The sequence below is a fragment of the Salvia splendens genome, chromosome 5 (assembly GCF_004379255.2).
Source record: "Salvia splendens isolate huo1 chromosome 5, SspV2, whole genome shotgun sequence".
Taxonomy (NCBI): Eukaryota; Viridiplantae; Streptophyta; class Magnoliopsida; order Lamiales; family Lamiaceae; genus Salvia; species Salvia splendens.
Window position 1 is genome coordinate 5,517,959 of NC_056036.1, and position 14,349 is coordinate 5,532,307.

The following is a 14,349-nucleotide window of genomic DNA, read 5'->3' on the forward strand; positions in this document are numbered from 1 at the left end:
AAGTGTCTCTAGTTACAGAATCCAAATCCAACCTCCATTTATTTTAACCTAATCATCTCAATCTTTAAACTATTTCTTTTAACCCAACTAAAAATCTTCATTTCTGTCCAAATCAGCGTGCACACAAAATTTATTGGTATTTCATAAACAAAAACACAATTTATGTAACACAAAAATGTGGTATTCACACGTGATAAGATCTATTCTTATCATGATAAAAGCTGATGAAAAATGAGAAAAATTCCCTAAGACGAAGCAGACAAGAAGCAAATGAAGGGGAGTTGCTATGACGCTACATACTGGTGCAGGTGTTTCGTTCTCTTCTTGTTCTTCAGCTTACGAAAGGCGCATGATTCTATCTGCCTGATCCTTTCCCTGCTCACACCCATAAGCTCCCCGATTTCTTGCAATGTCTTCATTCTACCATCCTCCAGCCCAAACCGCCACGACACAACTTGCTTTTCTCTCGGATTCAGGCTGTCCAGAACCTTTGCCAAGTCCTGTCTCATTAACTGCTTAATCAGCAACTCCTCTGATGTTTCTGCGTCAGGGTCTGAAATCACATCCTATACAAGAATAAAAGTTAGAAGGCGTGAGATGTCAAGAGAAGATGTGATTTTGGGACATACTGAAGGTTTGAGGTCTTGGTTGACTCCGATTTTCTGGTCGAGGGACCTTGGAGCTTTGGGGGTCAGCATGACTGCAGAAAGTCGCTTCATGGAGAGCCCTGTTGCTTCAGCAACTTCTTCATCATCAGGAACTCTACCATTTTCGCTGTACAGTTGCTTTCTTGCCTCCTTCACTCTGTAAGTAGCTTCAACCATGTGAAACTGTCGAGCAAATTAAGATCACATAAGCCTTCATGTTAAACTGTACAGTCACTCGGTTATTCGATGGATAAAATAACACGCACTGGTAGTCTAATTGTCCGGGATTGGTCAGAAAGTGATTTTCGTACTGCTTGCTTTATCCACCAATGAGCGTAGGTGGAGAACTTGAAACCCTTTGAGGCATCAAATTTCTCTGAACCTCTCACGAGTCCGCGACACCCTTCCTGTGGACATACCAATGATGGGGTTTGAGGCAAATGGGTCATAGGTTTTTTTTTTTTATAATTTCAACGTTGTAACTTCAGATTTGAAATCAGATAATGAATACCTGAACCAAATCTTGAAGATTCATCCCAGCTCCCTGGTAATTTTTTGCAATAGAAATAACTAGCCGTATGTTGCTCTTAATCATTTTATCTTTGCATAGACGACCGTAATCCAGTTGCTTCCTCAAGGTTTTATGATCAACACCAGCCGCTGCAGCCCATTGGGCAAAAGTAGGCGGGCTTCCAAAACGTTGAGTAAGCTCTTCCTGTAGTTTTTCCAACTTCAGTAGGACCTGCGTTCATTATAGATATGCGTTAAATGCAAAAGCAACATGAGTCATCTAGTCACTGCAAGAGGCTCATAGAACAGAAAGAATAAGAACTTTTAGTGATAACCCAAGATCCCACTAACTATTACCTATGATAACTAAGAATGTTTGGTCAGACTGAGTGGAAAAATCTAAAATATCATCATTTATCAGTGTCCAAGTCAAATCGATATGAAAATAGGACATGCCAAGATAAAGGGGATTTCTGATAAATGAAGACTAAACTTCCAACCTAAAGATCCATCAATATTGACTGTAATAATTTCAGGCTCCTAGAAAAATAAGGTTTTAAAGAGGAGGAGATGATACAGAAGTGCAAGACAAAAGATTTATCAACAACAAAAAAATGGATGTGAAACTTCATAGTGCAGCATGTTCCTAAAATTGAAAGTTACTAAATGATTTAGCAAAGCTGATGTTGCTACACAGTCAATAAAATGATTTCTAGAAAAATATCAAAGTAAATATATGTGTCATTACAAAAAGAATGAATCGGAAACCAAATTTATCTAAAGCTACCTGGATCCCTTCTGACAACATCTGTTCTTCGGAAGCAGTAAGTAGCCTAGAAGAACTTGTTGTCCCCCTTAAGTAACGTAAGGGATCAGAATAATCTATTTCCTGTACAGAAGAGCGTTTTTTTCGGCTTGAAGAACCAGATTTCACAGACACTATGTTGGCTGCTGCCTTTTCTGCTGCCCTACTTCTTCTGGCTTTACGTTCTATCTGACGTTTTGATCTAACAGTTATACTATCAGACAGTTGTGACTCGAGAAACTCTAGTTCCTCAGCACTAGGTTCCACATCATCAGGTTCTGCAAGGGGATCAGAAACAGGAAAATTTCCACCGAACCCAATGTCAGCAATTTTAGACTCTGTGAAAACTCTTTCCGCAGGATAGGTAAGCTTCCCCATTTCAAACATTAAATTATCTACTTCAGGTAAGACTCCAGTGGTAGTGCTACTTGACTTGGTGGATTTACGATGGGTGATCATCATGGCGGCCACTTTAGCTACTTTAACTGCCTCCTTAGCTAGTGCAAGTGCTTCAGATGCAGCAGCACTGATGACAGTTTCTTCCCTTGTAAAAATATTCGCCTCATCCAAATTTGCTCCATGACGTATCTGCATTGTAATTAATGTTAATCAATTCGAATCCAAGACAATTTGCTAAAGACAGTCTCTCATTTCAAAGGTGTACATGTAACCATCAAACAGAAACAACTATTATCACATCCTTAATTCTGCAGAATGTTTTTTGTCCAACCTCAGATGGGGGCCCAACTGCTCCACCATATGTCAATGGTCTCTCTGCAACAAAATGATTTGAATGAGTGTCTAAAGAAGCTACTTTCTCCAATTCAAGCACTGCAGATGTTGACGCCGATGTTCTCCATGATCTATCAGCAGCAACTGAATTAGGAAAAGCCTCTAAAGATGATAGTTGTAGCTTCTCCAACTCAAGCACTGATGATGTTGTGGCTGTTGGCACCGACGTGACAGATGAGATACATTGTGTCCGGAAATTGATTGCCTCTCTACTCTTTACTGCAAATAAATCCATTATCAAAATAAATCCAAAGCTTTATAAGCTCGATGTCACGAATAGCATAAACATCCCAGACTGTTAGGATGAATCCACAATTTTTTTTGTTCTTCTATATGAAAAAACCACAGCTACTTAGCTATCTACATGCGTTATCATAGCTCGTCTTAAAGCGTTTATAAGCTCCTACACCTCATAATATGTTTTAGAATTAATAAGATGTTCTCTTATAGTAAGATTCACAAAACCCAAGTTGTTGATAAAACTAAAGGTATTTTTCAAATTTGAGATGGTGCCAAATATCTTAAAAATCTTATCATATCCAATAAAACAAAACTTCCCAGAAGCAGCGATTAGGCGAACTGGATTTTCAATATATCCCATCCGCATCCAACACATAATAGAGACTTACAATGTCCATCACCAATGTAGCAAAACATAATTGAAATCTCATAAATTGATTCTCCAGTAGGAACAACAGCCTATTCTTCTCAACTCTCACAAGTGGAATTTTGTAAACACAATAAAAAAGACTACACCATAGATATCTAAACCAATCTGCTACCAACTCAATTGAACACATTCAAATTTTCCCACAAACACACAGAGTAATGCTGCACAATCAATAATTCCACAGCAATTCATAGAGAGGAGGGAATCACTAACATGAATGGACAGAAGAATGGCTCTGAGAATTGAATTTGACTGCAAAAGTGTCAGGCGAGCACTTGAATTGCGGCAACAGGCACGGCATACTTCCCATATACACACATTTATAAATTTATATTTACACTTCCAAACATTACAATTCCATGACTCCTGCTCCAAAGTAACTGCTGAGTCACGTAGTAGTCAGAGAACGAGGGATATATAGATACAAAGACGCCGAGAAGCTCAGCTCACGGCAGTACGTGGTGAAATTCTCGGAGAGAGAGAAAGAGATAATAATAAGGATAAGAGGACTGAGGAAGACAACTATTTATCTCCTTAATTAATAGCTGGGCTTTGTTGGCCTATTTGGTCTAATAATTGGGCCAGATTATCGAGCCCATTCAGTTTAATAGAGCGGCAAAATGATTTTATAAATAAAATATTTGAAAATAAAATAGAGGGAAGTGATCTCTCATCTCATCACTGTCAATTTCACTCTCAGCATCCAAACCCTAGAAGAAAGGCAATGTCGACGCCGTCTGGATTGCTCCGGGGCTCCAGGGCTTTGCTCGCCGCCGCCAGGTCTGCCGCGGCGCCGAGCGTAAAAGCCCCCGCCGCACCGAATCCAGCTAAGCAAAAGAAGCCAACCCCACCGTCTGGGATAATGAAGGCAAAACCGATATCGCTCGCCCTTCAGGATTTTGTGGGTGAGCCAGAAATTTCTAGGGTAGAGGCTGTGAAGAAAGTCTGGGCGTACATCAAGCTCAACGATCTTCAGGTATTGTAGCAGTTTGTCTATCTACATTTCTAATTTCTATCGTGTAGTGTTATGTGTTTGTGTTGCTGCATAAGGACTTAACAGTGATGGTTTAATTACTTGATTAATTGAACTGTTAGTATTTGTTGAACATTTTCTTTTTGTATGTGATGTTTGTTTGAATATGTAAATTGGGATATTTTATTTGGTCCAATGATTTATTGAGCATTCAGCAAGTTTACGTTCTTGTCAGTTTAATTGGCATATGTGGTTTTTGATGGTTTAGTGTTTGAATACTAGTACTTTCTTGGAGTACAGTTTTTTAGTTATTAAATACTTATTAGGTTGATCAAACTCTGATCTTTATAACCTTCGTTCTGTCGGTTGTGTGTCAAATGAATTTTGTCACAGATGCTAGCACTATCCCTCCCAACGCAGTAAAATGTATAATTCGTGTTGTTGCTCGTAATGCTTTAGAAAATGCTTGGAAATATTTTATTGATTAATAATCAATTATAGTTTGAAGATACGATCCATGATGCAACAAAAACTATATTGTTTTTGTTTCTTTAGAATGGAAATGTATTTAGGCTATTAGCTCATTATGGCCTGAAGAAACTGCAGTTATGTTTCCTATTAGCTCATAAAGTATTTGTTTTATTCAATCTGACAGTTCATATATAAGATATACAAGTTGAATCTGTAACAGCTTTAAATATTTGCTGTTTCTTTGAAGACAGCTCTCTTAGTGGTATTTGTTTAATCAATGCTAACTCGCTAAGACATATCAGTTATGAGATAGGAGAAGCCTCGTTAGACTTCCAGTTCTTAAATTAGATGATGCATTTGTCCATTTGATGTTTTTGGGTTACCTGCTTCCCCTCCTGTGTGTTCTGCCGCCAATATGCCACTTTGGAGCGGAAACAATGAACATCAGACGCTCCATTTGAGCTTTTTAATGCATCTACACTTTTAAAAGGAAGCAATCCTAACATGTCTTGTCTTCAGCCTTGAGAAGATATGATTCTTCGTGGAAGCTATTATTTCTTGTGCTTCGTTGAGATAATTGCTTCTTCAAATAGGCTGTGAAACATAATTTGAACTTGCTAGCTACCTTGTTAAATTCCAACTACAGCCATATTACTGATTAATATTGAATTGTTCCAAATCTTTTTGTGTAGAACCCGGTAGATAGGAGGGAGATCTTCTGTGATGACAAGCTCAAGAAGCTCTTTGAAGGAAAGGAGAGAGTGGGGTTTCTTGAGATCGCTAAGCTGCTCTCTTCCCACTTTGTGAAGACGGCTTGAATGCTGCTGGGGTTCGTTGTCCAAACCTCGTGAAGAAGTTGCTTGCAAGTTCTAATTTAACATTCCTTTTTTTTGTGGAGACTTCCAAGTTAGTATTTTCTAGCTTGACAATGTAAAGGTAGGATGATTTCTGCTTTCTCTCTCTCCCTCTCGCTAAGCTGTTTCTGATTTCTGCACACACAGAAACAGACTAATTGTTTATCTGAAATTCATGAATTTTGACTAAATGTCTTTCAGGTCTTCCTAAATAATCATAATTTGTCCACTCGTATATCCAGCTATTGAAATTGGAAGGCAGTCTGAATGGAAAAGTTCAAACTACTGAGATTCTTGTCTTCTTTTAAAAAGACAACAGCGACCTAACTTGTTTTAAACAGAGAAAGAAAAGAATGATTGAATACCATAACTTGAACTGAAATAAATCTAGGACAGTAATATATGGATTCAACTTCAAGTATATTCTGATATGTACAAAGTCTCAAGTTATTTACTGCCAAAATGCAGTATCAGTTGAGAAGGTGATGTATCCATTGCTGAACAACAGCTGGGGAGCCGTACCAAGGTCTTGTTTCATCCTCGGAACCAACGGGTGAATGGTAGACTCCATCTAGGCTGATATTGAGTGCACCTTTGAGGTGTGCGGACACCTCTGGTACTACTCCATCACCCCATACATCCGCTTGCCCACAAACCTAATGAACAGATCTTAATTTCAGAATGAGGAGAGAAAAACAGAGAGATTCTCGATAAACTAAGGGAGACGACTTTTTTTTCTTTTAGTTGGTACTAAGAAGTAAGCAGCCCCAGCTGACCAACCTGAAGCAATGATGTTTACCTGCTTATATCCTTGACCAACAAATCGAGCTTGCAAAGTGGCAGATGCTGGTGCTGATGTCTTAACAACACTCATTTCACCAACTGGTTGCTCTGTTTCTACCATCAGTTCTGGATTTTCATCACTACTCGATCCAAGAAGACGGACACCTTGTATGTATCTGCAGTATGCACCAAAAAGGTCAGCTAAGCTTCCGCAATTTTAGGAGCCAGACACATTGGTATAAACAATCACACATATTTCAATTGTGAGTCATGTTTCTCAAGTCATTTCTCTTCACGATTCACATATTTTACAGATAATTAATTGCCTCGAATATAGTAGCCCTCTACTTGTGAACAAACTGCGTTTTATTTTATTTGAATAAAAGACCCTACTAAGCATGCAAGAGATCCTACTTAACTCCAGCACTCAAGTAGCTTGAGTTAACATCAAGATTGCAGAGTAACGGTCCCCTAACCTTTTTATATAGTAAATCAAAAACCATTTCCATTATCCAAAAGTTGAGTAATAATCTGAATAGTTTCTGTAATCGACTAATAAATACTCCCAAGCCTTAGCCTTACACTTATGTATTTTCAGAATCCTATGAACTTACACAGTGCCTCTGCTGCAGCTCTATCATAGCTGCCCTTGCTGTCTACGACAACCTCTCCATCTATTCACAACTTTTGCACACTGATGAGTCAATAGCTCTTCAAGCCAAAATCTCATTACTGAAATTATGTTCAGAGTTGGACTTTTCTATATGATTCATTCACCATTATTAGAAAAAACGATAGAATACATGACTTAAATGGATATATTTGTATCCTTTCCATGTCCATTCTCCTCAACATGCATAAAAAAAGTTTAGGAAATGCAGAAAAAATGAACCATCGAGCATTATTCCTTTTCCAACTCATCTACAATAACGTTGGTCGGTGGAAGCAGAAATCTATACAGATGTTTTGCTAGATGGTTCTACTTTTCAAGACAAACAGAAGAAGAAGGGAATGCAAAACGAGAGAGAGAAGGGAAAAAGGAGCCAGTGTGATCATAAGTCATATCAGAACCCTTATGTTATTAGAATCCTAATCAGAGGTAAGGATGCAGTTCATCTCTTGTATGTTTACTTGCATCATAACATTAAAAATAATTGACAAATTTAATCATGAATGTATTTTCTAGCCATAGTATATTTTAATGTATAATCTTCTAGGAAGCTTTTCGACCATAATTCAGGTTACCTCCCGGCAATGCAGACATATCTTAGTTCCGGGGTGTATACAGCTTTAGCACAATGCTTGTCAACATAATCCAGGAGGCCTCTAGTTTGATCTATGACTCCTGAAATGCCCTTAGGCAGTGCACTGACATCAACAAAGAGAGATATTTAACAGCAAAGCATTTTGTAACAATGAGTAGCGCATAATAGAGAAAGAGGCATATAAGTAATCTAAGAAAGAAGAGAAACAACTGAAAATTACATACAGGTGTGGGGTTCCTAATGTCAACAGTAGGGAAATATCCGATGTGCCATATTCTTGCAAATAAACACGGGCCAGCCATCCTCCTGCTGAGTGCCCAATCAAAGATACTGTAGAACCTACACGGAAAATGACTCCATTATGATTAGATTAGTCAAGGAAGCCTATTGATCAACTCTAATGGTCAAATATTTTGTATGAGAAGTAAAGCTACCTAGTTTAGACTCTAGACAGTTCTACACTTACCTTAGAATTAACAAACTTAACCTATATACGTATATTTTTGCCAAAGAACTCACAATACAAAAATTTTAAAGGAAACCAAAGTGGAATCAATCAAATATAGTTAAAACAATGTTGAGTGAAAACCTTGAGCCAATTCCTTTGCCTCATAAACAGCTTCTTCAACCCTTTGAAGATACCTGCCTTAAGATACATGATGTAAGACTAGTTTGACAAGATAAAATGTAGTATGAAACAGATTAAGTATACCAATCTAGAACCGGGCGAGGGCGGAGGGTGCCACGCCAATAATTTGAATCAAGCAAGCCAGCAGCATTTCTGAGCCAATCAATTCTGGAAACCTTGGCAGTGACTGTTGGCACCCCATAATCTTTCAAAATTAGGGCTAATTTCTGATAGTCAGTGGTATTATTCCCCAATCCCTGCAACAAACACACACATAAACATAAACATAATTTGGGAGATTGCATTTTAAAATTACTTGAGGAATTAAAAATGTAGCAAGGCAGAGAGAGAGAGAGAGAGAGAGAGGACTAACAGGGAGAATGACAGCAGGACGGCAGGAGGAGGAGGAGTCGGTCTGAGAGAGTGGTGAAGTGCAACGGTAGCGGCAGCTGCGCTTTGACGCTACTGATAATTGTAGTTGTGATGGTGGTGGAGGAAGTGGCGGCGAAGCCAAAGCTACGGCCATCTTCGCCGCCAGTTGAGACGTTTGTGGTAGTTAATGTCCACTCTAGATTTTCCTCATTATCACCACTTTTGTTTTGAAAACTATTAAGTACTTATGTTATGCATCTTCAAATTTCAGTTAAATCTGGTAATTAATTTTACCGCCGTAACTCTATTAATTTTAAGCATATGTACCATATTATGCTTAGCGATAGGGTTTTTTAAATAATGATTTGTGAAGAAACTTATACTTAACCATTTACATATTCTTGCCCAACATTACTATCTAGATAAATTAGAATAGTCCAACTGTCGAAGAATCAATACTTTTGTAAAGTTCGTCATATTTTTTTTAATTCTCTCTATGTTAAGAAAGGATAAACAAAAAAGGGCTCATCTTACAAGTTTATTCAATCAGGTGAAATAAGCTTTCTGTTTCTCATGCATATATGAAATCTGCATGAATTTTGCTGTTATTTTAAATTTTTTATAGGGTTTATAGTTTTTTTATGTATGTTGATTAATTTGATATATTATGATTATGATGCATATGAAAAATCTGTTTAGTCATGTTGTCTTCCTTGATGCATGTGAGCATTTTGTATTTGCGGATTGATCATCACAAGTTTCCAGTTATAATTGATGCATGTATGAATGAGGAATGATTCGTTTATTGATTTTTGAGATTGTGGATGGTTCAAATTCAGAAAGATGGGAGGTGGAAAGAATAAACATGATGGCCGGGACGAACAGGACAAAGGACTGTTCTCTAATCTCGCTGTGTATGCTGCTGGAGCAGGACATCATTACCCTCATCACGGAGCTTACCCTCCTGCTGGATATCCACCGCAGGGCTATCCTCCCTCCGGCTGGATATGGATATGGATATGTGATAGCATAAAATAATGCAATGATTTAAGTCTCTAATTGTATTATTAATAGCCTTCTATCAAGGGATTGTATCAATCCTTGATTTATCTCTTTCCTGGTTTAGTTTAGAAAATCCTTGTATATATTGTGAAGTGTGTGATGAATATTCTCAAGGCAAATACAATATTTACATTCACATGGTATCAGCCTAGGATACTGAAACCCAAATCTCTTCTCGTTCTACGTCTCTGCTGCTCTCCCTCAATTCATAGGCCTTAAGCCATGGCTGCTTCTTCAAACCCCTCTTTTGATACATTGCCTTATGGTACTTTGATCCATATGCTCACTATTAAATTATCATCAACAAACTACTTGTCGTGGAGAAGCCAAATCTACCCACTTCTTATTGGTCAAGGGCTTATTAGCCTAGTTGATGGATCATGTCCAGCACCACCGACTGACGTGGTCGCAGACGGAAACTCAACACCAAATCCAGCATACCAATCTTGGCGTGTTGATGATCAGAGACTTGTCAGTCTCATATTCTCTTCCTTGTCCGAGGAAGCAATGTCCGTGGTGGTCGGCTGCACCACTGCTCGCGCTGTTTGGCTCGCACTAGAGCACACTTTTAGTCATCAATCTAAGGCTCGAGAACTCCGTCTAAAAGGACAACTTCAATCCATCAAGAAAGGAGGTCAATCGGTCTCTGAATTTGGACGAGATTTCAAACTCGTTTGCGATCAATTACCTGCAATTGGGCGATCCGTTGATGAAACAGACAAAATCCATCTATTTATGAAAGGACTTGGCTCTGACTTCTCCAGCTTCTCAGCAACTCAAATGGCTATGTCCCCATTACCATCCTTTTCTGATCTTCTCAACAATGCTGAAGCTTAGGACATGTTTCAACAAACACTTGAACCAAACATGTCGTCCTCAACTGCTTTCACCGCACACACATACTCTCGGTCTTCTAATAACCAAATGTCTCGTGGTCGCGGTTCTGGTCTGGTCGTGGTGGTTTTAGCCAAAAGCGCTAGCCTCACTGTCAAATATGCAGGACAACCGGCCATTATGCCAACGTTTGTCCCGATCGATTCAATCGCGAGATTGCTACTACCACACCGGTGTGGCCAACATTGCTGAGGCTTTCTCCGCATCGAGTATTGCCTCTGATCCTCCCATCTCTGACTGGTACTTAGACACAGGTGCATCAGCGCACATGACTCCTACTCCAGCACAACTCCACTCATCTACGTCATACGCAGGTTCAGATTCAGTTGTAGTCGGTAATGGTCCTTATTACCTATCTCTCATATTGGCACTTGTTATTTGAATAACTCTATTCATCTGTCTGAGGTGTTAGTTGTTCTCGGACTCACTAAAAATTGCTTTCGGTGAGCAAATTAACTACTGATTTACCTATTGGTGTGGTTTTTACTGATAATTGCTTCAAAATTCAGCATTGGGAAAATCAACACATTCTGGCTCAAGGCAGTCGTAGGGATGGTCTGTACGTGTTGGATGATACTAAGTCAGCTCTGGTTACAGCTCGTACGCCTAAAGCATCTTTTGAACTGTGGCACTCTCGGCTTGGTCATGTTGCATTTGATGTAATTTCTTTTTTTACATAATATTGGGAGCATATTTGTTACTCATTTTTTCCCAAACCGATGATTTGCGACGCTTGTGAGAAAGCTAAAAGTCATCGATTACCTTTTGTTCGTGATGAAAAACGATCGTCTTCTATTTTAGACATTGTGCATTGTGATTTATGGGGCCTTGCCCCGGTTAACTCTGAATCTGGTTTTCGCTATTATGTTATTTTTGTGGATGATTATTATAGATTTACATGGCTATATCCATTGAGACAAAAATCTGATTTCAATGGAGTGCTGCTTCAGTTTAAGGTATTTGTTGAAAATCAGTTGTCTAGTCGTATTAAAACTTTTCACAGTGATGGGGGCACAGAATTTACCAATAAAAAGGTGCAGATGTTATTCCGGGAGTCGGGCATACACCATATATTTTCATCTCCATATACGCCTGCTCAGAATGGACGAGTGGAACGTAAACATAAGCACGTTACTGAAACATGTCTTACAATGTTATTTCATTCATTTACTCCTATGAAATTTTGGATGGAAGCTTTTAGTACTACTGTATATGTTATAAATCGTTTGCCCTCCAAGGTGTTAGATGGAAAATCACCCTTTGAGTTCTTATTCTCAACTGTTCCAAACTTTGCACACTTTCATATGTTTGGCTGTAGTGTTTATCCGTGTATGAGAGACTACACTACAAACAAGTTTGAGCCACAGAGTAGAGCTTGTATTTTTTTGGGTTACAGTAGCTTGCACAAAGGGTTTTGTTGCTACGATCCTTCTACTTTCCGCATCTATATATCTCGTCATGCTATATTTGATGAGTCATCTTTTCCATTCTCTAAGTCTCCTGACAGGCACAATTCTCAATTTCTTCCTATCTCGGAATTTACTGAACAATGCGATTGGATGGTCCATTGAAATTGCAGCTCCCAAATGTAAATCCTGATTCGGCTCCTCAACTAAGTTCTTGCAATCTATGTGATGAGCCGCCTCTACTTTCTGGATTAAAGTCACACACCAACCAAGATGAGCCTACTATCAACACTCATGAGCTGCCTGCTATTCCACACGAGACACAGTCACAACCCAACCAAGAAGAGTCTGATATCAACTATCAACATGCTAATGAGTCGTCTCTCGATCCTATCATTGAGCCCGCTCCGCAAATTGAGATGAATCCACCTGTTCCTCCACCAATTGAGATGAATCCAATTGTTCCTCTGCCAAGAGTATCTTCTACTCATCCTATGCAAACTCGATCACGGGCAGGTATCATCAAGCCAAAGTACATACCAAATTATGCATGTACTCGTTTATTTCAGGCTCTCATTACTGTGATTACACCTCGTGGAATCAAGCCTGCCTTAAAAAGACCAGAAGGGGTTGATGCACTAAACAGGAACTTTCTGCCATGGCTCTTAAGGACAGTTGGGATCTTATTTCTCGTCCTAAAGACGTAAATGTAGTGGGATCCAAATGGTTTTTCGAGCGAAATTCAAGGCTGATGGCTCACTTGATCGCTATAAAGCTCGTCTTGTTGCACAAGGCTTCACACAACTTCCGGGTTTTGATTACTGCCATACTTTCAGTCCAGTTGTTCAAGCTTCTACAATTCCAGTCGTGTTATCCATTGTTGTTTCCAATAATTGGCCTCTACATCAGTTGGATGTCCAAAATGCCTTCCTGAACGACGTTCTATCCAAGGCAATATATATGGAACAACCCCCTGGCTTTATTGATCCTCAATTTCCAAATCATGTATGCCGTCTTAAAAAGGCAATATATGGCCTAAAGCAAGCTTCTCTTGCGTGGTATCAACGACTTAGTGATTTTCTCGTACACGTTGGATTTTTCTGTAGTCGTTCTGATCCCTCACTGTTTATCTATATCGTGGCTCATCCACTATATATCTCTTGGTATATGTTGATGACATAATTCTGATAGGAAATTCTTAAGATGACTTGAAATCTTTCATCTCTCGCCTTCATCAAGAATTTGCCATCACTGACCTTGGAAAACTTGGTTATTTTTTTGGTCTTGAAGTCACTTATACTTCTTCAGGCATTTTCTTGAATCAGGCTAAATATGCTCGTGATATCCTTCAACGAGCATCTCTTGAAGAGTCAAAACCTGTCTCTACACCCTTGGTTGCAGGTTGCCAACTTTCAACGGATGGCCAGCCATTTGAGGATCCTACTTTATATCGGTCATTAGTTGGATTGCTACAGTACCTGACAATTACACGTCCTGATTTGTCCTTTGATGTAAATCTTGTTAGTCAGCATCTTCAACATCCAACCATTGCTCATTTTCAAGCGGTAAAACGAATTCTTCGCTATGTAAAACACACTCCAGCTTTTGGCTTAAGTTTTACATGTAGCTCTTCGTTTTCTCTTGTTGCATATTCTGATGCCGACTGGGCTCGTTGTGTTGAAACTAGACGATCTACTTATGGCTATTCTATTTTCCTTGGCGGTAATCTAGTATCTTGGAGTGCCAAGAAACAACCCACGGTCTCTCGCTCTAGCTGTGAATCCGAGTATCGAGCTCTTGCAAATACATCTTCTGAAATGGTGTGTGTGCTCCAACTTCTTCGTGAGCTTCAAGTCTAGCTGTCTTCTTGCCCGACTCTTTATTCATATAACAATAGTGCTATATTTCTCAGTCAGAATCCAAGTTCTCATAAACGTGCTAAGCACATTGATATTGACTTCCACTTTGTTAGGGAGCTTGTTTCCAATGGTCAGCTAGAGACTCAATTCGTATCATCAGACTTACAGGTTGTAGACATTTTAACGAAAGCTCTCCATCGCCCTTTGTTTGTATTTTTCAGAGACAAGCTCCGCGTTAGACCTCATCCGATGTCTTGCTTGAGGGGGGATGATAGCATAAAATAATGCAATGATTTAAGTCTCTAATTGTATTATTAATAGCCTTGTATCAAGGGATTATATCAATCCTTGATTTATC

The 14,349-nt window shown here is 39.1% G+C and overlaps 5 protein-coding genes across 9 annotated transcripts; 3 read left to right on the forward strand and 2 right to left on the reverse strand.

Moving 5' to 3' along the window:
• Window positions 1–118: 118 nt before the first annotated feature.
• On the reverse strand, window positions 119–3,917 carry LOC121805056 (RNA polymerase sigma factor sigB-like). Its single transcript, XM_042204803.1, has 7 exons — window positions 3,638–3,917; window positions 2,693–2,973; window positions 1,945–2,550; window positions 1,159–1,389; window positions 914–1,054; window positions 630–830; window positions 119–566 (listed from the first exon to the last, which is right to left on the reverse strand). Exons 1-7 carry the CDS (start codon window positions 3,732–3,734, stop codon window positions 285–287), a joined length of 1,839 nt encoding a protein of 612 aa, XP_042060737.1. The 5' UTR covers window positions 3,735–3,917; the 3' UTR covers window positions 119–284.
• A 180-nt stretch (window positions 3,918–4,097) lies between these two features.
• On the forward strand, window positions 4,098–6,331 carry LOC121802392 (protein TRI1-like). 3 transcript variants are annotated; one of them, XR_006050774.1, is made up of 3 exons: window positions 4,098–4,400; window positions 5,561–5,804; window positions 6,191–6,331. XR_006050774.1 is itself a non-coding variant. In XM_042202056.1 (2 exons), exons 1-2 carry the CDS (start codon window positions 4,149–4,151, stop codon window positions 5,684–5,686), a joined length of 378 nt encoding a protein of 125 aa, XP_042057990.1. In that variant the 5' UTR covers window positions 4,098–4,148; the 3' UTR covers window positions 5,687–5,911. The 3 variants fall into 3 exon arrangements, 1 of the variants encoding a protein (XP_042057990.1); XR_006050773.1 differs by lacking the exon at window positions 6,191–6,331 and adding an exon at window positions 5,924–6,065; XM_042202056.1 differs by lacking the exon at window positions 6,191–6,331 and having other exon boundaries at window positions 5,561–5,911.
• LOC121802391 lies at window positions 6,069–9,616 on the reverse strand. Its single transcript, XM_042202055.1, has 7 exons — window positions 8,772–9,616; window positions 8,483–8,655; window positions 8,360–8,412; window positions 7,995–8,109; window positions 7,751–7,873; window positions 6,522–6,681; window positions 6,069–6,378 (listed from the first exon to the last, which is right to left on the reverse strand). Exons 1-7 carry the CDS (start codon window positions 8,922–8,924, stop codon window positions 6,193–6,195), a joined length of 963 nt encoding a protein of 320 aa, XP_042057989.1. The 5' UTR covers window positions 8,925–9,616; the 3' UTR covers window positions 6,069–6,192.
• LOC121802393 lies at window positions 6,571–9,978 on the forward strand. Of its 3 annotated transcripts, none has more exons than XM_042202057.1 (3): window positions 6,571–6,701; window positions 7,455–7,604; window positions 9,610–9,978. In XM_042202057.1, the coding sequence occupies exons 1-3, from the start codon at window positions 6,689–6,691 to the stop codon at window positions 9,801–9,803; spliced, it is 357 nt and encodes a 118-aa protein (XP_042057991.1). In that variant the 5' UTR covers window positions 6,571–6,688; the 3' UTR covers window positions 9,804–9,978. The 3 variants fall into 3 exon arrangements, 1 of the variants encoding a protein (XP_042057991.1); XR_006050776.1 differs by having other exon boundaries at window positions 6,675–6,768; XR_006050775.1 differs by lacking the exon at window positions 9,610–9,978 and adding an exon at window positions 8,789–8,914 and having other exon boundaries at window positions 6,675–7,604.
• A 2,877-nt stretch (window positions 9,979–12,855) lies between these two features.
• Window positions 12,856–14,230, forward strand: LOC121803053 (uncharacterized mitochondrial protein AtMg00810-like). The gene is made up of 3 exons (XM_042202767.1): window positions 12,856–13,234; window positions 13,336–13,952; window positions 14,105–14,230. Exons 1-3 carry the CDS (start codon window positions 12,856–12,858, stop codon window positions 14,228–14,230), a joined length of 1,122 nt encoding a protein of 373 aa, XP_042058701.1.
• The last annotated feature ends 119 nt before the right edge of the window (window positions 14,231–14,349 follow it).